General features: G+C 39.5%; 1 protein-coding gene across 12 annotated transcripts in view; it reads left to right on the top strand.

Annotated features, from left to right (window-relative positions):
• Positions 1-1,747: 1,747 nt before the first annotated feature.
• KAT7 (lysine acetyltransferase 7) overlaps positions 1,748-22,642 on the top strand; it is a gene marked incomplete at its 5' end in the record, with an annotated part of 29,561 nt that continues 8,666 nt past the window's right edge. For 3 of the 12 annotated variants that reach the window (XM_084236690.1, XM_084236689.1, XM_084236685.1), the window contains 8 exons: positions 1,748-1,762; positions 4,479-4,626; positions 6,972-7,148; positions 9,020-9,259; positions 13,086-13,168; positions 16,084-16,173; positions 17,491-17,589; positions 20,479-20,589. In XM_084236690.1, coding sequence (XP_084092816.1) covers positions 1,748-1,762; positions 4,479-4,626; positions 6,972-7,148; positions 9,020-9,259; positions 13,086-13,168; positions 16,084-16,173; positions 17,491-17,589; positions 20,479-20,589 — 963 coding nt within the window. The remainder of the gene's footprint in view (positions 1,763-4,478; positions 4,627-6,971; positions 7,149-9,019; positions 9,260-13,085; positions 13,169-16,083; positions 16,174-17,490; positions 17,590-20,478; positions 20,590-22,642) is intronic. The other 9 variants (XM_084236692.1, XM_084236693.1, XM_084236691.1 and 6 more) reach the window with 7 other exon arrangements.

Genomic DNA, 22,642 nt, shown 5'->3' with positions numbered 1-22,642 from the left:
CAGGGTGGGATACTTCACCATCTTTGAGTGCTATACATTCAGAGATTTAAAACGATAGAGTTTGATTGACTAGTAAGCATTTACTGTAGGTATGGGCAGTACTAAGAATGTATGAAAGAAATGAGATAGGCTCTTTAACATTAGAGCTCCTTACCATTAGTCTTGGAGCCAGAACATCCTAGAGTGACCTCAGGTTCACTGAAAAATAGTAATAGTGTGAAACTGAATGCTTAAATGTTGAGGGAATATAAAAGCAGAAGAAACTCAAGTCCTTCCCAATTAAGTTCTTATGTGCAGTTCAACCTAAGTAGGTTATTGCGAATTTATAAGAATCACTGAAAGCTAAATACTAAACACTCAAAGCTGCGGGTGTTACCAAACCCGGATAGCCTCAAGGTGAGCGCTGGCTAAGGGTGACTTTAACTCTTCAGAGTACTCTTTAGCACATCAATGAGATGTTTACCTTCTGCTCCTTTGTTCTTTAGCTCTGCTGGGGTGGAGTGCCAGAGAGGTGAGGTGGATCTCCAGCTTAGCTGACCTCAGGTAAAACTGGGTTCCTAACTTAAAGACCGAGCTTGCCAGGATTCTCAATACGCCTTGGTCCTCTCGTGGCTTTTATCTCCAGCGACGTTAAATCCCCAATGAAATCTTCTACACTTCCCAGTCTTTTCTTAGCTCTCTCCTTCCAGCCTTAACATCTGTGACCAACTTCTTCTAGGCCCTCTCAAAGCAGGCCTTCTAATTATTTTACCATCCATGCCTTTTTGAGCTGCAGCTCACTTCCTCTCCTGGCTCAAGCATCTGGATTTCCAGGTCACTTGGACTAAATGGGGTTCAATGTTTCTCTGACTCTGGCACGGCACTCCCCACTCCCAAACACGGGCCATCCAGGGCTCTCGAACCATAAAGGGGATGGGTAGGGAAGGTGGGGGCTCACCACAGAGCTAAACTGGGTATTCTTTGGAGTTACAGTTTCTGAAGAGAGGTGTCGCCTCCTTCCGCGAAGCGAACCACTAACTTTACTTGCTGTTCGCTGAGGGCAAGGACAGTGTCTCCTCTACCAGTCAAGAAACTTGCTGATGATGGATGCTACCTTTCGTTTCTTATAAGCCCCGTTCCAATCACTCTGAAACACAGGAAGGCTCCTAAAATAGTTTCTTGTGCAAAATATCTCTTTGCAACTTGGCGTATATCATAAACGGAAAAGTCCTTTAGTCAATTAGTCAACGAAGGAGTTAAATCTCAGCAACCTGATGGATTCTGGGGGTTTCCTTCCTCGACTTCAGAAAGTAAAAAGATAGGGAAGGGAAATTTTGCCCAAGGTAAAGATGAGAACCGTTGACTTCAACTGTCAAGCTCTTGCCCCAAACAAGAATGGCTACCCACGCCCGAAATGGGTTCCGATCCCCTAACTAAAAATGGCCGGTCCTGCTTTCCGCTATCGGTACCACCTCCTGCCCAATTCCAAAATGGCGCCTATGGGCCTCACCAGAGGAAGCAAACCTCCCAGCACCCTCTCTGGCCTGTAACGTCAAGTGACGCGAGCCCCAACCGGAAGTGAAGGAAAAAGCGCCTCAGCCCGCGGCGCCTGCGCAGAAGGCTCTAGACGGTGAAGCAGGAGGCACTTGGGATCGTCCGCAGGATTGGGACTGCTACAGAGGCAGCCACGGAGCCCGCCGGAGCCACCGTTCCTACTGCTGCTGCCGCCGCTGCCCGAATCGGAACCGTCGGGCCGCAGCCGCCGGCAATGCCGCGAAGGAAGGTAAGGGGAACGGGACAGGAGAGATGGCGGGTTTCTAGGGACAGTCGATTGAGCAACGTGACGCATTTGGCCACGCCTCAAAGTGGTTGGGTTCCAACTTCCCGCTCCCGCGAATCTAGCTCAGCTCCCCTCTCTTCGCTCCTTACCCAACAGAAAAATGTGGGCCCGACCCTGGCCTCGGCCTATACTTGCAACTATTCCCGCCCTCTGCTTGCCTGGCTCGGAGGCGTTCTTCTCGTTAATTGGTCGCTGAAACGTCGAGAAGCATATTGATTGGCTGATGACACCGCCCATTTGGGCCCAACGGTCACCTCCCCGCGTGCGGGGGCGGTGGCTGGGCCCCTCCCTATCGCTCTCCGACTGGCTGTGGAGAACGATCCCTCCTCTCGTGATTGGCTGGACTTGGCAGTCTGTCCCGTGGGGGCGCGGTTTAGCAGAGTTGCGATTGGCTGGCGCAAAGCTCCGCCCTTCGCACTGGTGTTTCTGATAGGCGCAGAGGCGGGGTTTGGGAGGCCTTCCTTTCCGGGCGGGGGCACAACAAAGCAGAGGACTTGGGTGGTAGAGGACCAGCGCCCATTCCCGACGGATGCCACTCAGGCCTGTGGCGTTCAAGCTGTGAATTTTCTTTATTTGCTTAGTTGGACAGCGCCTGACATGCAAATTTGTAAAATCAGAAACTTTCTAGAATTGAAAGCACTTAAGAGCACTTAGGAGATCTTCTGGGGACTCGCCCCACTCCCTTCTGTGCATCTGAACAAACAGGCCTAATGGAGTGCCCCAAGCCACACTCAGGCAGCGGCGGGGCCAGTGCTGCAGAACAAATCAGATTCAGTCCGATAAATGTTGATGGACTGATTGTTAGGCTTGCTGGCTGCTGGGGACTCAGAAATTAATTAGTCATGACCCGGGGCTTAAGGAAATCACTGGCTGTTGGAGAAAACAGACATATAAATAAATGCAGAAGGAACTAGTAAATTCTCTACTTGGAGGTATATACAAAGTGGGAAGGAAGTGAAGAAGCAAATTAAGTCTGCTCTGGTGTAAGATGGGAAGTAGATTGGTGAAAGCCAGAGAGAAGAGCTGGATAGTTATATATGATCAGGGATTAGATTAACTGGTTAAATGGACAAGATGACCATTAAAGACACCCCTCCAGCCTATCAATTTTCTGTGACTTTGTGGGGTTCTGTTCATTCTGGGCCAGTTATCCTTGAAATTGAAAGTTGGGTGATATGCTTCTTATTTCTGCAGGAATCTTTTCATAGAGGCTTTCAAATAAAATATACTTTTTTAAATTTAATTTTATTTATTTATCCATACAAGAGCTGGGGTACAGGCCAGAGGTGCGGGGGTGAGAGGATTCACCACAGACAGAGGAGAACAGAACAGGCAGGCTGCCCGAAATACACTGCTGAGGGGAGCAGCGGGCGATCCAGTAGAGGTCTGCTGCACCTTGTGGGTTGCTCCCTGGCTGGGGATTGAACTCTTGCTGCAGTGGCTGCAGACAGCTTCATAGGTTGCTTCTTAACCCTTTGCACCACCAGGGAGGCCCAATATTTATACATTTTAATGTCTCCTAAAATGACCTACATAGGTAGATGGTATTTGAGGCTCACTAAATGCAGAAATAGTATTGGTGCCTTGGAATAGGTCCACAGTTCCTTTTCTGCAATGTCCAAACACAAAAAGCTCTTGCAAATGTAAGTTTTCTTGGTAACTTATTTGGTGTGCTCACCTGCCCTGATGCCACTGTAAGTCTTTGTGTGCCTCATTTAGTGTGATTGTTTTTATATCTTGCTGCAGAAATATTACTATGTTTGATCATGGAGTGTTATTTGTAGCATATATGCAAAGTAATCCCTTTGTGAGAATCCCAGAGAATATGAATTCCAAATATAACTGACCCTAAGATTTTGGAATAAATAGTAGGGAACTTGTGGTTTGAAAGTCTGTGTGCTATTTTTTTCCTTTTTAGTAAATCTTTCTTCCTTTTTGGTTTAGTAAAAGGCATAGTGTTAATACACAATTAAAAAAGAGTGACTATGGCTAGTCACTCTTAAGAAGGCTAATAATTGACAGATAATTATTAATTGAAAGGTGATTTTTAAAAACCCTGTTTCTGAAATACCTGAGCCATCATATACAATCTGCCTTTTTTTTTTTTTTTTTAGCACTTTTGGCATTCATGTGGAGAAACTTCGAAGGTAGATAACATAAAAATGAAGGCTTTTAATATTTTTCTGCTTATGTTCTTTTGGAATCAGAGTTTAGACTGTGATATTTTAAATTAGCATATGTTTTTTTAAAACATGATAGCTATTCATGAAGACTTTGAACAAGAGCAACCCTAAAGTTAAATGGGGTTTATCTAACACTAATATTTTCCTTACTACCTTGGATTTTCTATTAAGTGCATGGTGATATCAGCAAGACCATTTTGGGTACTTTTATTTCCAGTTTATGGTACTGACCTCCAGAAGGACTTGTTTCAGAATTAGTAATAATATGGTAAGAATTATCTTTCTTCATTATTTCACAGAGGTGCACTTAGAAGGTTGTTCCACTTAAATGCCCTAAATAATGGGAAGTTGACTGGAGTCTTTTCTTAGGTTTCAGCTTGGTGTTTTCAGCATCACGGTTCATTTTATTTACAGTATTACTACAAACTGACAGAATAAATGCTCCTGTGCTAATGTCTGGATCTATGGTGTTACAGAGGAATGCAGGCAGTAGTTCAGATGGAACCGAAGATTCCGATTTTTCTACAGATCTCGAGCACACAGACAGTTCAGAAAGTGATGGCACTTCCCGGCGATCTGCCCGAGTCACCCGCTCCTCAGCCCGGCTGAGCCAGAGTTCCCAAGGTAAAAGGCTTCTTTCTTCCTGACCATCCCTCGCTACGCCTGACTGGTCATCGTATTGTGCTAGATAATGTGAAAATGGGTCCTTTGCCTTGGTGTAGATGACAGAAATTGGTAAAATGCAGAGAGTGATTGCAGAAGTATCAGGTCTTTAAAAATGATTCTGTTAGAGGTACTTTCCATTCTGTAGACTCAGAGGAATTATATCAAGTATAACGGATGTGTGACACATGTGTACCTGAGTCCTTCAATATTTTTAGACTGCACTTTCCCCATTAGTAAAATACAAATGTTGCCTCTTAACTTCTGTTAGAATGGGTTAGGTTTAGGGACATAAAATAAAACAATTTTTTGAATGTGTATTTGGAGGTCAGTTCTTCTAAATACTTTTGAAACGTCCATTTAAGCCTGTAGTATAATCAGAAACACTATTAATAGGTAAAAATTGTTGCACCCAACTATCAGTGTGTAAAAAGCTAGACTATATAATCTTGGTGTTGGAAGGTAGTTTGAAGGTTACTAGTACTACTGGCCCTCTGGGCTTAGATTTGGAGTTGTACCCATAACCCCTTCTGGCTCTGCTCAGGAAATCCCTGAGGAGGAAAGAAACATATTAATATATAGAGCTGGTGACCAAAAGGTGATAATAGATTAGGGGGGGAAAGTGCAATATGCTTTGGGCACTTAGATAACACTGATTTGGTTATTGCTTATGTGAGCATGTTGCTAAATGAATGAAAAACAGTTTTTCAAGTAGGAAAATAGGGCTACCCTCTTTCAGCAACTCTTTCTAACTTCATTTTTGAATTTAATATTTCAACTATAGATGTTGACTCTTGATTTCTCAAAATTTTAGTATTTTTGAGCTCAAGGAGAATATTGGTAAGTAACTACTATAATTCAGGAACCACACCATATACCGGAATACCATAATAGAAAATTCATGGTTCATGTTCTCCAGGAGCTCAGTGTAGCGCAAGATACAGATTTGTCAACTGATCATAGTAATGCTGTGGTGAAGACTCAACAGAGATTTGTGTAGAATATTATGGAAGCCCAGCGATGAGATAGCCAACTTAGGGCAGGTCTCCCAGGTAGAAATCTTAAAGGATTACAAGTTAAAAGATGGGAAGATGTTATTCTAGGCAGAAAGGACTATACATGCAACAGAAGAGATATAATGTTCGTAGAAAGTATAATTGGTCATATCCTAAACACCTTGAAAAGTACAAATGGTCAAAACAAATAGGAATACATGAGCCCTTGGTCTCTTCCTAGTTACTACAGTATATAAATACAACTCCTGTGGTCACCATTCATGATGTCTTCTCTATAAGGTGGCCCTGTCTAGCGTGAATTGGTTAAATTGAGCTGGTAGAGGTGTGCACACTGGTAACCTAGCAATATGCTAACAGTTTCTTTCCCTCACACATATACTTTTTATTTTTTTCCTTTATTGAGGTAACATTGGTTTACAACACTGCATATGATTTAGGGGAATAGATTGACATCTTGTCAGATGTGTGTTACCACCTCTGCTAACAGTTTCTTATCCCTGAATAGAGAATTTCACTTTTCTTCTCTAGAGGCTGTTTACAATTTACATATTATCTTAGGACTCTTTGTTGTTTAAAATATGCTTTAATTTCAACTTTGTATTTCTTTTATTCTTTTTTTGAATCTCATCATATTGGAGATGTAAAAAGTTTTCCAGGTGTTTCAGAATAGGTTTTACATCCAAAAAAATTTCAAAAGCTGAGTTCTTTGCTTATTCTTTAAAATAATGTGTTATGATTTTGCCTTAGGTTATTAAAGGTGGTCATCAGGAAGAAAATGGATTCATTAAAAAGGGAAATATTCATGTATTCTTCTTTAGTAGTAGGATAGCCTGTTTTATGGTGGGTTAGAGTAAAGGAAGAGAATATAATTAATATTATAAAGCATTAGATTTACATACCAGGGATTACACTAAGTGCTTCATATGAATTATCTCACTTACTCCTCACAACAAACTTACAAGGAATGCACTGAGGCTAATAGTTTCCTTTTTTACAGATCAGGAAATAGGTGTGAAGAGAGTAATTTGCCCAAGATAAGCGTAGCTAGTTGGTATGGTGGAGTAGAATTGAGTCAGGTTCCGTCTTAGTTCAGAACCTATTCTGTGCTGTATTATGGTTCTGTACCTGACTAGGCTCTTTTGCTTATGTTTTCTTTAATAAAATAGAAATGTTAAACATTTATTGATTTTTGTGAAATCTGAAGGAGGACCTACATACTACTTAATCATATGGATGGGAAATAAACAGATTTCCTTTAATTATTTTATCATCTTTTAAAATTGGGATTAGATTCCAGCCCTGTTCGAAATTTGCAGTCATTTGGCACCGAGGAGCCTGCTTATTCTACTAGGAGAGTGACCCGAAGTCAACAGCAACCTACCCCAGTGACTCCGAAAAAGTACCCGCTTCGGCAGACTCGTTCATCTGGCTCAGAAACTGAGCAAGTGGTTGACTTTTCAGATAGAGGTGAGTGGGAGTGGTTTGATTTTAGACATATTACAGGGGACCTGGTGAATTTCTTTTAAGGAAGGCTTGGGGCCACTGCAGACAGATGGCTAATGCTGACAGAATTCAGCTAGGTGAATGCTACTTGCCCGATTCCTTTTTTAATGTCTCGCTGAGGACAGTTTGGTATTAGAATATTAGAAATCTAGACTAGCAGACCTGTAATAGACAAAAAGGGCCCTCTTACCACAGATGAAGACGACTTGAACCAGATTTTCTTACAGTCATGCTTATCAGTCCATTTATCCATGGATTTCTGAGATTGAGTGACCTTTAATGATTGAGAATGGGAAGCTATTGAGATTTTGATTTACCAGCATCAGAGACCTTGGAGTAAAGATTACAGACTGGTGAGCTTCTAGCCTCACAACATGATATTGTTTCTTTACACAGTGTTTACATTTATTAAAAAAATTGTTGCCAGTATTTAAAAATATGGAGATTTCATGTAAAAACCTGGGTTACTAGAAAGCTCTGAGAGCATTAGATGGTCATTCATTAACAGTAATAATTGGCTGGAGCTGAATAGTAGTTGTCTGCTGTTTTTTTTTTTTAAATATAAGAGCTGGGGTACAGGCCAGAGGTGCAGGGGGGTGAGAGGATTCACCAGAGACAGAGCGAGGAGCATAACAGGCAGATGACCGAAATACACTGCTAAGGGGAGCAACGGGCAGGACAGGAGAGGTCTGCCATGCCATGTGGGAATCTCCCTGGCTGGCGGGGACTCAAACCCGCACTGCAGAGTCTGCAGAGCTTCACAGCACTTTTCTCAACCTGCTGTGCCACCCAGGAGGCCCCAGTAGTTGTCTTCTTGAGATGAACCAGGAGCTCTCTACTTGACTTTGCTCAGGCCCTGTAGGCATTTGTTTCAAAATCTGGAATTGTTAACTCAAGAGTCAAGTTCATTTATGCTTTCATACCAATTCTGTTCAGTGTGATTCAGAAAGACAACCATTTCGTTTGACTTCCATCCTGTGTATTTTCTGGAAGGAGAGTGGAATGGTAGTTTAAAAAAAAATTGTTTCCAGTCCTCTTTGGTGGCCTAGGGGTTAAGTCTTAGCACTGTAACTGCTAAGGCCTGAGTTTGATCCCTGGGCAGGGAGCTAACCCACATATGGTGCAGCAGACGTCTTCTGTCTTGCCCTCCTTAGCAGTGAACTCAGTAAATCTGCCTGTCTGCTCCCCACTCTGTCTGATGAATTCTCTCACCCCTGCACCTCTGGCCTGTACCCCAATTCTTCTATGCAAAGATAAATTAAAAAATTAAAAAAAATTGGGCCTCCCCGGTGTTGCAGTGGTTAAGCGCTGGGTTGCGAAGCTGCCCGCAGCCTCTGCAGCACCAGTTCGATCCCCGGCCACTGGCGAGGGTCCCACATGGCGCGCAGACCTCTCCTGCCACCTACTGCTCCCCTCAGCCATGTACTTCGTCAGTCTGCCTGCTCTGCTCTCCTCTCTGGCTCTGGTGAATTCTTTCACCCTCCCGCACTTCTGACTGTACCCAGTGCTTGTATAAATAAATAAATAAATCTTTAAAAAAATTAAAAAATTATTTCCATCGAGTTTTAATTACCTAATAACTGGGGCTTATGAAGAAACAGATATATGAAATGTATTAAGTAAACCCCAGATTTAATTTTAGTCAGAATTTAAAGCTGCACGAAAGGAACAATCTTAGTTTCTCTTCATTTTTCATTTAGCCTTAAAGCAAATAAATAACTAAAAGTTGTTGGTTAAATCACAGAAGAAGGATCTGAAAGTATATAAATCCTGTATAGTAAATCTCTAAATAAATGAACCCCATTTACTAGCTCTGCCAATTGCTTTTGCTTTAGAAACTAAAAATACAGCTGATCATGATGAGTCTCCGCCTCGAACTCCAACTGGAAACGCACCTTCTTCTGAGTCTGACATAGACATCTCCAGTCCCAACGTGTCTCACGATGAGAGTATTGCTAAGGACATGTCCCTGAAGGACTCGGGCAGTGATCTCTCTCATCGCCCCAAGCGCCGTCGCTTCCATGAAAGCTACAATTTCAATATGAAGTGTCCTACACCAGGCTGTAACTCTCTAGGTTAGTATGTCCCGATGTCATTACACCTTGTATTTTGTGGTTCTCTCCATCTGAAATTAGGATCATTCAAAAATGTTTTGTGTTCTGTCATCACCTAGCTTCGTAAGCTCTTCAGTGGTCACATGCTCAGAGTAACACTGAGTTTCCCACTTGAATAAAAGCATTTCTGCTTCTTGACCTATTGTCCATAATAATAGGGTTGATTGCAAGAAAGTTGACTGTGATGCACCATTCAGAGCTTTTTCCAGTGAAAGATTTTCTCCTTTTTCCAGTAAAAACAAGTAGAAGCCAGCTGTTATCAAATATGTCATTGAATGGCTCATATTAATAAGCACCAACACTGTACACCAATGCAGAGTAGTGACTCTTGGCCAAGGCTGTTAAGAAAATGATAAAAACAGATTTCTTAGGAAGGGACTTTCAAACTAAAAAGGTACAGATGAGATCCTGGCCTTTACTTACTTTACTAGTTTTAGAATCTTGATGCTTTGGGTACATAACAAGTTTAAACTAGATAACTATTTCTCCTTAGATAAATGCTTTTTTTTAAATAACTAACTTTCTGCCTCTTACTGAGGAATTCTTGTAATAGTTTAAACCTTACTAGTTTTCCTTAGGTCAGCTTAGATGCAAATGTTGACGTTAAACTTGCCTGTGTTGGAAGGTGCTGACTGGGAGCTAAGAGGCCTTTCACTACTGGGTCCACTTCTCAAATTTATGAATTATTGGGTGTGGCCATCAAGTTGAGAAAATAGACTAGTTTGTTGCTCTGTAAAGCCTATGTTTTCCCTAGTATTTTGTTTATTTGGATCCTTTCTTGCACTTAACAGCATTTTCTCAGATAATTTCAACATATCAAAATGCATAGAGCAAAGTTCCCTTGAATGCCATACCAGTCGTCACTCGGAGAAGATAACTGTGTCAGGTTTAAATCAATTTCCTTGAGCTAAATAATGAAAAACTAGAATGGAGATATCATCACTTAAATACTGGTGCAAGAAATAGCTAATATGCTTTAAAATGGTAAGGGGATCTGCTTGTCACACATCAAGAACTTTTCTCAGCCTTGCTAGTTGCTATCCATGCTCCCTCAAATCGGTACTTGTATTACGTTTATTGAATGTCATGTGCCAGACGGTGTTTTAAGTTCCGGGGATGTAGTTGTCAACATGTCAAAATTCCTACTCAATTAGAACTTCTAGTCTTAACTGGTTAAGACAAAACACATGAAACCTAATGCATTAGCTAGAGATAAATACTATGAGGGAAATGAAGTAGGGGAGATACTGAAAGGGAGGATATTCTGCGTAGGTGTTTGCACACACATACACGGGTTGATAATGGTGACATTTGAGCAGAAGCCTCAGAGACATGAGAGGGTAAGCCATTTGGGTATCTGGACTTAAGCGTTACAAGTAGATGGAACAGCAGGTCCAAAAGATCTGGGGTGGGAGAATACTTGAGCAGTTTGAAGAACACTTAGGGGTCAGTATACCTGGGGCACAGTGAACAGAGTGGAGAGGAGGAGATGATGTCATAGCAGTGGCCTGATTGTGTGTTATTTATGCCCAGGACTTAACCCCTTAATGGGGTAGACCAGAAGGCAAATATAAATCTATTGGGTTAAAAGAACGTTTATTTTGACTTTCTGTTTTAATGTACTGCCAAAGTTCAAAAATTTGATATGTTATGAGTTCCCAAAATTATTATTGATCCTGTTCCACCCTGAGGCAAAACAATATCATTTAAAAATATTTTTGGTGTAAAAGTATTGTGTGCTTGTGAAAAATTGAAATCCTGAGGAAAACGAAGTAGTAAAAGTTCTGTTTTCATTCATGTTCCCAGAACTATTTCCCTGATAGAAAATTACTGTTGCTATCATGCTCAGCGAAATAAGCCAGAAAGAAAAAGAAAAATACCGGATGGTCTCACTCATAGCAGGAATCTAGAAAACTTAAATAAGGGACCAGGAAAATGAATAACTATAAGAAAGTGAAAATCAAAATCAACAAAAAACTATGAACCAGAGACACTCTATGGGGGGTAGGGGGCGGGAGGGGAGGGATTGGGGTCAAAATAAGGGGATTGCAATTGTATGGGGAATATAAAAATAAAATTTATTATTAAAAAATATATAAAGTATTCACTTTTATAGAGAACCAAAATAAATATTTTTTCTTACAGGTTAAAAAAAAAAGAAAATTACTGTTGCTAATTTTTCACGAATGCTTTTCACGAATTCTGGTATATGGTGTATATATATATGTACACATATTTCTTGTTTGTTGTTATTTATAAAAGAAAATATATAGTGGTTGGTTTGACATCTTGGATATTTCACATTAGTAAATAGAGGCCCATCTGTTTAAAGGATACAGAGAATTCCTTTATGTTGCTAGTTGATAAATTATTTAAATGGTTCCATGTTGATTGACATTTAAATTGTTTCTTGTTTTCAACTACTTTGAACAATACTGTAGTAGATAGTCTCGTGTGTAAATATTTTGGTGTCTTTTAGAAAATCTAGCATAAGTTCATAGCAGTGGAGTTGCTAGGTCAATAGATTAGCTGTCAATTTCTAACCTTTTAATGTAGATCCAATAAATTGGTTTTAGCTTACATATTATAAAATGAAACATGAAAAAAAATAAAATGAAACATGAAATTTGAATAATTTTACTCAGAAGTTATTGATGCATAAGTCTTTCTAAAAAGACTTGTACTAGCTTTGACATTTTACATTTTATAATGGTATTTGATACTGAGAGTTGTTTTTTCCTAAGATAAATTGTATGGTTCTCTAAAAATAAATTTTTAATAATTATCAGCGAAGGGAAATTGCACCTTGCATAATACATATTTTCCTCTCTACCAACACTTGGACTATTTTTTGCCCTTTAAAACTCACTCTATAAGTCATGTATAATTTGTAAAATCCCAATGTCTCCTTTACCCAAAATTAAATGTCTTAAGTTATTTCTGTAGTCTTGTAATTTAGCTTAGTCTTGTAATTTAGCTTAGCTTAGTTCATCTTTTTGTCTCATAACTATTGTCTCACTATCCTTCTCACTCATAGATGTTTTATAAACCTTTGGTTTAAAAGATGTATGAAAAGAAAACTACATGAAAATAGAAAAATGAAGAGAGAACCCTTTAGATAAAATGAAGTCTCTGTATTGACATTTCTAACATTTTTCCCTTTTAAGAGGGTCTTGTAACTGCATGTATAAAAGTTTGGTTATAGAGAGAAACTAAATCTTTAAACAAAACCAACTCCCCTTCACAAAAAAAATGTATTTGATCAAAAATATTAAAATGTTTATTATATGATAGAAAAGACCATTTTGTTCTCCAATGTTTATGTTTCTTTTCATTATTGGAAGAATTTCAAATTGGATAGCATTGCATAATATGCATGTATAAAATTATTACACCTAAGACTTGATTAATTTAGCCTAAGAAAGTTAATTTCCACCAAAAAAAAATTCCTAGTTGTAATTTTGTTCCTTCATTATAAATATATGGCCTTATGCATTTTGGAATTTGAAAAATAATATTGGGACATAAGGAGCTACAATTTATATATACACATATATGTGTGACTGTACATGCCCAGATAGGTTCAAAGATTATTTGGTCCATTCTGTGGAAGAAAAGAATTCATTGTTATGTCCCTAACAGCACTTACCTTCGGTGAATTCAATCTTGATCTGACATGTATTTGACAAAGATAATACAGCAAAAAATCAGATTTGTAACAGAGAAAATTATCACTAAACTTAAATCTTTTTCTATTCTGAGATTAAGTTTTTCCCTTCATTAACAGGACACCTTACAGGAAAACATGAGAGACATTTCTCCATCTCAGGATGCCCGCTCTATCATAACCTCTCAGCTGATGAATGCAAGGTAATTGTATGCTCATTTATTCAACATATACTTACTGAGTGCTTACCATTTGCCAGGCACTTTGCTAAACACTGGGGATACAATGTGAACAAAATGGGCAACTTCGTTCTTACATTCTAGTGGAGGAAATTAAATCAAAAGCAATTGTATTATTTAAGAAATAGTTAAACAGACAAAAGAATATGAATGAGGACTTCGTCGGAAGAAATTAAGGAGATTATCTGTGGACTGTTTGGAACATCATCCTTTGGTGCACTGATATTTTCTATTGAAAATTGACTTCAAAGACTGCTAGGGATCTTTTCCATTAAGACATAATTTGCATAAATATGTGATCTCAATATTTATGCATTATGTTCTTGTCTTACAAATCTATGAAGGCATTTGCTTTTTTCAAAATTCTTCTTTCTCTATTTCTGTAGAATACTTTACTTTTTATTACTTGGAATCTTAACTGCTCTTGGCTAGTTCTTTTAATTTCTTGAAAATACATAGCTCCTGAGTAGTCTTGGGATTTTGGAATAATATACTTAGAAGTAGAGCTTACATCCTATTTTGCATGTGGGTTGTCACTTTCAAGATGGAACCAAAAACTTAACTATGGAGAAGCAAGAGTTGAAAATCTGAATAGTTAAATGAATTGCTCAGGTACTATTTGAACAGGTTAGCTGGCTAGACCAAAGTAAGTTATTTTTGTGGTTATTTTGCTAGTAAGGCCAGGGTCACAGGTTTATTCCTGTCTGAGCTAGCTGATTCTTAGAAAAATTAGATTCCCCAGCTCGCATTTATTCTCCCTCACTCAAGAATTTGTTATCTTATTTACAGGTAGACCTAGGATGGAAAGATTCTTTGTTTCCTCTTTTAGTGAAGCAGTATATACTTCCACTGTTTGTATGTATTTTAAGGTGAAGGACTCTTATTTTTCTTCATTCCAAAACTCTTGTATAAGTAAGGCAGTTTTTTCTGCTCTGTGTAAGAGTATGTCTTCCTACAAGTCTGCAACCAGATCAAAATAGGAATAGCTTTGCCAACATCTGCATCAGAGACTAACAAGGCAGTAGGTGCTTCTTTCTTTGAAAAAGATTGTGAGGTCTGTTTTTTGAGCGTTAGCTTCTACTACTAATCTCTCTAAACATAATCTAATGCTGTGGATGGTTTTACGTAAAAGTCTTCTTACGGCACAACTTCTACTATTTTTGGCTAATTGCAATATGAACATTTTTTCTTTTAGCAATTTTTAAAAAGAGGAAAAATTTATCAGTGTGGCGAAGAAAAATCTGAAGAAAAGGTAGCATTTCTAGCCTTTGCAAGGGGAATCGGGCTTGGCATAATCCATCTTTACTACCATAACAGGTGCTTGGAGGACAAGGAGAATTTCTGAAAACGACCGCTTTTATTGCATTTAGAGTCTCAATTGAAAGGATTAAACTAGTTCCTCATATTTATACCAAAGTCTATAGAGTTTTAAAATAGCTGCTTACACATTATTACTCTGAGTTCCCTGGTAAATATTTATAACCATGATGTCGCCATTTTTATTCAGTCAGAGATCTGTGACTACATGTGCCACAATGTTAGAAGTATCTGAGGTTTCTATGAATGCCATAAAAAAGACTGCATCCATGGAGCTACATGCTCATGGGGTGTGGGGGCAAAATCAACATATAAATGAATAAGTAAGAATTTTCTTACAATGACAGATGCATTCATTGAGGAACAAAAAGACTAAAGATAATAGAGATTGACTGTTTGGCATGATGGGTACAGCACTGCTTTTGCTCTGAAAGTTAAGGTGGACCTTGCAGAGGAGTTGGCATTTGCTCTGAGGCTCTAAGACTCTTGAGTCATGACTTACAGCAAAGAGGCAGTTGGGTCAAGATCTAGAAGAGATACAGAAGTAGAAGGAAGAGCAAGTGCAGAGGCAGTGAGGTAGGAGAGACTGTTGGGTTTGAAGAACTGAAAGTCAGACAGGATGGCTGGGAAGTGATGAAAAATGAGAACGCTGGATCCAGATCATAAAGAACCCTGTAGATGTTGGAACAAGGAGTCTGTTTTTATTTGGAGGGCTTTAGCAGAGGCATGATATAATTGCATACACACTTTAAATATCACAGCTTGCTAGTATGTGGAGAATGGACTGGAAGGGCAAGAGTTGGCATAAGTTAGACTAGATGGAGGGCTGCTGCAAAGTTTAAGTAGTAGATGATGGCCAAGCCTGGACTAGTGTGTGTTAGTGGAGAAACTCAGGATGTCTTTTGGAGGGGTGCAGCCTGTTTAAACTTGTTGGTAAGTTCATTGTGAATTGTAAGAGAAAGCAAAGAAGCAAGGACCACATGCAACTTTTTGACCTCATCAGTTGTTTAGAAAGTGCTGCTATTTATTGATATAGGAAGGATTTGGGGTGGAATGGATTGGTGGGAGAATGTCAGTTCTGTTTCTATCATGCTGAGTTTTAGTGTTGAAGCTTTGTAGGTAGTTGGATGTGAGTCTTTATTCCCAAGGGTGAAACTGAAATTTGTCTAAGTCACTAACTACAGTTAAGTTACCCTGTAGACTTGACTCTGGGTTTCTAGTTTTTTCTTTGTACTTCCATACTCTGTCTGTTCTTGCATGTCCTCACATTTTCTAATTCATTGTGCAGTGGAGATTCCAGGCTCAGGATCATTAATTAAAGTCTAGCTTCACCACCATTTATCTCTAATTATTTCATGTCTTTGATTCTCAGTTTATGGCTGAGAAAACAGAATGTGAAGCTTGCCTCATCTGTTTCTTATAGAGATTGTGATGATAAATATGAAGACCCTTTGAAAGTTAAAGGACAACATAAGTTCAGGGGGCTGCTGTTGTATTCTTATGCTATAAGTAAACATAGTCTTAGAAACAGGTGGATTTATTGACGCTGTTAATGGTTGCAGGTGAGAGCACAGAGCCGGGATAAGCAGATAGAAGAAAGGATGCTGTCCCACAGGCAAGATGACAACAACAGGCATGCAACCAGGCACCAGGTATGGGCCTTGTTAAAGCTCTGGCCATTCACACAGCTTGGGAGTCCCATAATGTCTTTAGGCTTATCCATCTCTTCTTTCCTTGTGTCTAAATGAGTAGTCTTCTAGTCGAAGAGTCAGAAGCATATTTGTTTTCTAAATAGTAATATTCACGAACCACTCCTACCTCATAAATGAAGGAATCATGCTGTCTATAATCATTATCATCAACATCATCCTGCTTGTTTGGAAGATTACTTCCTCATTTTTGCATCCACTTTTTAACCCATTGCCATTTACCTTCAAACCCCTCCACTCTGCTGGTATGTTTTCAGGGTCACCAGTGGATTCTCCCTAGCTTTTGCCACTGTTGACTGTGTCGTAGTTCATCTGTTGCTCTCTTGCCTAGATGTTGCGTTACTGTAATCCTTCTGCCTTTCTGAATGTTCTTTTTATTATTCTTCATTCCTTGTTCCTCCCTGGATGCCTTTGGCCTTTACTGTTCCTGTTTTTCTGCTTAGAAACCTGTACCTATACAAGAAGAGATTGTATTTATCCTCCTAGGCTGCCATCTCAGCTATTGTAGGAATCCTTCTCAGATCTGCTGTCATTAATGAATTTCTTCTTATGTATTTTCACTTTAATGTTTTCAGAATGTCAGTTTGGCCCTTCTTATGTATTAAGTATACTTAGCCCATCTGTGAGTGTCTGTTTTTTGTGGTTAGGCTATAGGTAGATAGAGAGGAGACATGGTGAGAAATTTGGCTTTGGAACCAAACAGATCTGGATTTGAACAATGTGATTTTGTTTTTCTAGCTGTGTGGTCTTGGGCAGTCAGCTAACCTCCTAAACTTTATTTCCTTATAAATAAGAAGGCATAGATAATACCTTCTGGCAGGGAAGTCAGCTAAATTGTGCATATTAAGTACCTATCCCCAGTGCTTGGCAGATAATAAGCACTCTCTAAGTGGTAGCTACATTTTTCTTCATTCCCTATCTTGGGATCTATAATTGTGCAGATTTTAAATTTTTATTCATTTTTGTATTTCTGCTGATCAGATCAGTACTTGGAAAACAGTAAGCACGCAATACATGCTCATTGAATTGAAGCTCTCTTCTTTCCTGTTGCTTTGGTGGAGACTTCCATCCTTAATTTATGTTCTGTTTGGGTTAATATTAAAATAAGTACATTCCTGAATCCATATTCACTGACAGTGTCTGGATGGTGAGGGAACCCATCTTGGAATTTTAAAATGACCCAGTAGTCACAGAGTGGCTGTGACACATATGGCATTTTTTTTCCTCTTCCCTCCTCAGTTCTCTCCCTTTTCCTTTTAGGCACCAACAGAGAGGCAATTGCGATATAAAGAAAAGGTGGCTGAACTCAGGAAGAAAAGGAATTCTGGGCTAAGCAAAGAACAGAAAGAGAAATACATGGTGAGAAAAGTTAAACACTGAACTAGAATGAATAGCTGTCACATTTAATCCCTTTTGGTTTCTAAGCTTCTGCTCTTCAGATTTGCCATTTGGTATTTCCTCCTGTAGCAGTTGGTTTACTGTAATCCCCCCAATCTAGGCTGTTAAGAGTGGAAACTGGAGGTCTTCAAAAAACAAAATACCGTTAGAATTTAGATGAAAAATAAGGCCTCCCTGGTGGCGCAAGCGGTTAAGACACAATCTGTGAAGCTATCCACAGCCACTACAGCATGAGTTCTATCCCCAGCCAGGGTGCTACCCACATGGTGCAGCAGACCTCTCTTGACTCGCCCGCTGCTCCCCTCAGCAGTGTATTTCAGTCAGTCTCCCTGTTCTGTTCCCCACTCTGTCTCTGGTGAATCCTCTCACCACCACCCCTCCTCTCCCGCCCCCATACCTCTGGCCTGTACCTCAGTTCTTGTATGCATAAATAAATAAATCTTTTAAAAAAAGAATTTAGATGAAAAATAATTGAATATTCTAGTCATTTGTAAACCTTACTTTAGTTTTAAAGGGCTAAATTTACCCACTCAAACAAATATCATGATCTGGTGATTTCTGTATAAGGGAAAATATTTAAGCTAAAAGTAGTCTACTTATTTTAATAGAAAAACAAAATTCCTACATGATAATAGGTGTTAATTGGGTATACATTTCCCATTCCATAATAGATCTCTTTTAGTATTTAAACTCCCCCCCTCCCCCCCACTCAGTTTTAAAAGTAATGCACATTTATGATAGAAAATATAGAAAAGTTAGGAAAAGTATATGGAAGTAGACAGTGATCCTGCATCTTAAAGCAACCAGAGTTAATGTTGTGGGACATACCCTTCCAGCTTTTTACTTAATGCCTTACTTCTTTAATTTGGATATTACTACAAGTACAGCTTTGAATTCTATGTTTTCACTTACATATCTTGAATCACTTCATTAAAAATTTCTCAATTTTTTGTATAAAATTTAGGTTTTAAGTGAAGATACATTTTATTATAAGCATATTAATAAGTGTTTCCTATTGAAAACAATAAAAATATAGAGAAGAAAAAGCCTAATAAAAATCACTCTTCAAGTTTTACTACTTAGTATTTTGCATATGCTCTCTCAGTCTTCTTCTGATGCATGTCTTTGTTTTTTCGGAGTTAGAATATTTACTTATTTAGTCATTAGACTAGATTATTAAAAGTATGGTTAGGGCAATAGGTAGTCAGCATGGCTTCACTAGGACAAAGATATGCCAAACTACATACTTACTTTTTTGGTATTGTCACTGTCTTGATAATTTGTAGCTCAGCACTTAACACCAGACTGTTGGGGTTTGTGTAGGGGAGCCCACCTCTAGTAGTAGACTGTACAGTATATATATGGTTGTATATGTCCCTTGTCTTTAAAGTTCTGTAGAGGTATGATAATGTGCTTATACCATTTACTGAGTGTTCACAATCCAGGCCCTGTGGTTTTGTGCTTCCCCTAATCTTTATAACAGTCTGTATGATGGATGGTGTTTTTCCTATTTTATCGATGGGGAAACTTGTATTTTAGAGAGGTAATTTGTCTGGAATCATACAGGTAGAAATAGTGTCTAAAGTGAAAGCTCCTGAAATTGATCTTGGAAATATCTGCTTTTCAATTTGAGCTAGTTTATTTGGACCCAGTCTTCCCTGTAAAAAATGCTGGAAAGAACTTTTTTTAAACATTAATAAAAAAGTTCATGAAAACTATAATAGAAGAAATACTTGCAACATAAATCTTAGATGACAGAATCAAAACACAAAAAGATGCATATCAAGTGAGCCTGGAATTAACTGGAACATTTTATTTGGAGGAATGGTACTGGTGAATGGTTTCTTCATATGCTAATATATGTGTGAAATCTATAATGTTCTTCCTGGGATGAGCCATCTACTCCACTTAACAACCATTATCTCTATTCTCTGGGTGGGGGTGGAGTCTAGGACAGAATGGGAAGGGCTAGATTCAAAGATTTAAGAGCAAAGTTTCACTTGTGGGATTTCTTTCTGATGAAAAGGACACTTGTAGTAACTGCCATGGTAAGACTTGATACTTACGTAAAACTGAATTTTTATTATGCTTCTAGTTTTCTGACTTCCCTCTCTTATTTGTGCTTAATATTTAGTAAAACATTTTTATTTTATTATTTTTTACATTTTAAAAGGACAGGTTTATTAGGAAAAGGAGAAGGGGGGGCGGGGGGAAAGGCAGGCAGTCTTGGAGAGAGCTGCCTGGTAAAACATGTCTAAAAGAAACCAGCCTGTTTTTCCAATTTATTTGGACTAGAGTTCTAAAGTGGGAGCATTAAGACTTTGGCAGACAGTGGGCCCGGCAGTTCAAGTGAAAAAAAGGGTTGCTTCATTCAACCGCTCCTTTCTTCCTGCTGATTTTCCTTTCAGTTTAAAATCTTAGACTTGAAAACTTAGGGATTCAATTTTTTGTTTTGTTTCAAAATCGGGGAGCTCTCTAAGGTTCACCCCAGATCTCAGGATTCTAGGAATTTGTTGTGCCTTTGGAATTGCTATACTTTACTGTTGGGTGAATTTTCAGAGGAAGAAATGGAGGCATAGTATCTGATCCTTGAGGTCCTCCTTTAGAGATAGAATGAAAGTTCCTTTTGGAAAAATGGAGGAGTATTTCCTTTCCAGATTCATGAGGGTAGTTAGTGGATGTCTTACAGCATTAACCTTGATGAATAGTGTGTTTTGTGCCGAATCACTGGTCCCTACTGTAACGCCTGCCATATAGCTTATGGCTGTGCATGGCCTTCTGGCATCCATTGAAATGAAGTAGATTAAGTTCTTAAAAGCAGAGGTTATCAGGCTCTGGTTATTTTCCTAGGAACACAGACAGACCTATGGGAACACTCGGGAACCTCTCTTGGAAAACCTGACTAGCGAGTATGATTTGGATCTTTTCCGGAGAGCACAAGCCCGGGCTTCCGAGGATTTGGTGAGTATTAAAACCTCCTTGCTAAGGACCACTTGTGAAAGGCTCTTAGAATGGCCAAGAAAAATGATCAGTCATCGGTTTGATGGGAATTAAATGTACCTTGCTGCTTGGAATCTCCTCTTCCCACAGCAATCTTTGAGACTGTCCTCATTCATATTTAAAATTAATGGCTCCTCTTCCCTTCCCCAGTTCCTCACAGTTTTTCCCTCTCTACCCCAACTCCTGGAAGCCAGGCAGAACAATAGGTGCTCCTTTGTCTCAGGTAATTTGCAATTCTGAGAACCTCTAGACTAGTTGCTACCCATCTTTGTTCTCTTAACCCTAACAGGAACTCCCCTTTTCCGGGCTTCCTCAACCCTCAATACTGCTATAAAAAACAGTGAAGAGTAATGGAAAGACTGTTGTCAGCTTTTTAGATTACATTTTAGAAGTAATTGTGACATGGCCAAATTTTATATATTAAAATGGTTTTCTGTTGACCCTTTGATCAAACTTTTATTGAGAAATCAGACTACCTTCTTCGAAGGCTGAAGGAAGTGTGGATGTTTTCAGATAGCTGAGGAACAAATTACATGGGAATTAGCTACCAATTTGCTCTGTGTCAGAACCATCAAGGGACGACCCTCACACTCAGCTAGGCACCTTATTCAAGACGTATTAGTCATGTTGCCGAAAATCCATAGGTGTCTTTCTTATGAACTGGAGATGCAGTTTAAAGGTGTACTTTTGACTAGCCATCATTTAAAATTTTATTTTTACTTTAATTGAGGTGACATGAGTTTACAACACTGTAAATGTTGCAGGTGTACAATTTCTTTGCTCAGCAACTGTATATATCACACCACACCCACCACTCATCTGTTCTGACCTAAAATTAGGTCACACTTAGTTTTAATACCTGAGGCAGAATTTTCAACAACTTTAAGAAAATTTTAGTAATTGAGTTTACTTACTTACCAGATTAAATGTGTTCAGCAAAGCTTGCTTATAAAGTGACTCATATCGGGCCTCCCTGGTGGCGCAGCGGTTGAGCACTGGGTTGCGAAGCTGCCCGCGGCCTCTGCGGCCCCGGTTCGATCCCCGGCTGCTCCCCGGCCACCGGAGGAGGGTCCCACATGGCGTGCAGACCTCTCCTGCCGCCCGCTGCTCCCCTCAGCAGTGTACTTCGGTCCTTCTGCCTGCTCTGGCTCTGGTGAATTCTCTCACCCTCCCGTACTTCTGACTGTACCCAGTGCATGTATAAACAAAAACAAACAAACAAATAAATGAATAAATAAATAAAACATGCCTCTATTAAAAAAAAAAATTTTAAAAAAAAATAAAAAAAAAAATAAAGTGACTCATATCTTTTAAAAAAAATTAATTCAAGGCCTCCTTGGCGGCCTAGGGGTTAAGTCTCAGTGCTATCACTGCTCAGGCCTGAGTTTGATCCCCAGTCAGGGAGCTAACCCACACAATGGCATAGCGGAACTCTCCTCTCTCCCCCAAGGCTCTCTTTCATGGTGTATTTTAGTAAATCTGCTGCCTTTTTATTTTTAAAGATTTATTTATTTATATAAGAACTGGGATACAGGCCAGGTGTGCTAGAGGGTAAGACGATTCACCAGAGACAGAGCAGGGAACAGTAGGCAGACTGACGAAATACACTCCTGAGGGGAGCAGCAGGCAAGACAGGAGAGGTCTGCCACGCCATGTGGGTTTCTCCCCAGCTGGATTGAAACCGCATGGCAGAGGCTGCGGATAGCTTCACAGTGCAGCGCTCAACTGCCTGCGCCACCAGGGAGGCCCTGTTCTGCCTGTTCTGCTCCCCACTCTGTCTCTGGTGAAACCTCCTAACCCCCACATCTTTGGCCTACACTCCGATTCTTATCTGCCAATAAGTAAATAAATCCCAACTGTTTAAAAAAAATTAGAGTACTTCCTTTAAAAATCCACAAATAGACTGGTGAAAACTTGTAGGAGGCAGTATTTAATAGTTGCCTGGGCCTGGGGTATGCAGCTTTCTGCTGTTTTTCCCTCTCCTGCCTCTGGGACAGTGTTTCCTAGGCTTGAC

Source organism: Talpa europaea (genome assembly GCF_964194135.1).
Source record: "Talpa europaea genome assembly, chromosome: 7".
Lineage (NCBI taxonomy): Eukaryota > Metazoa > Chordata > Mammalia > Eulipotyphla > Talpidae > Talpa > Talpa europaea.
This window is presented reverse-complemented; position numbering and strand designations above follow the sequence as displayed.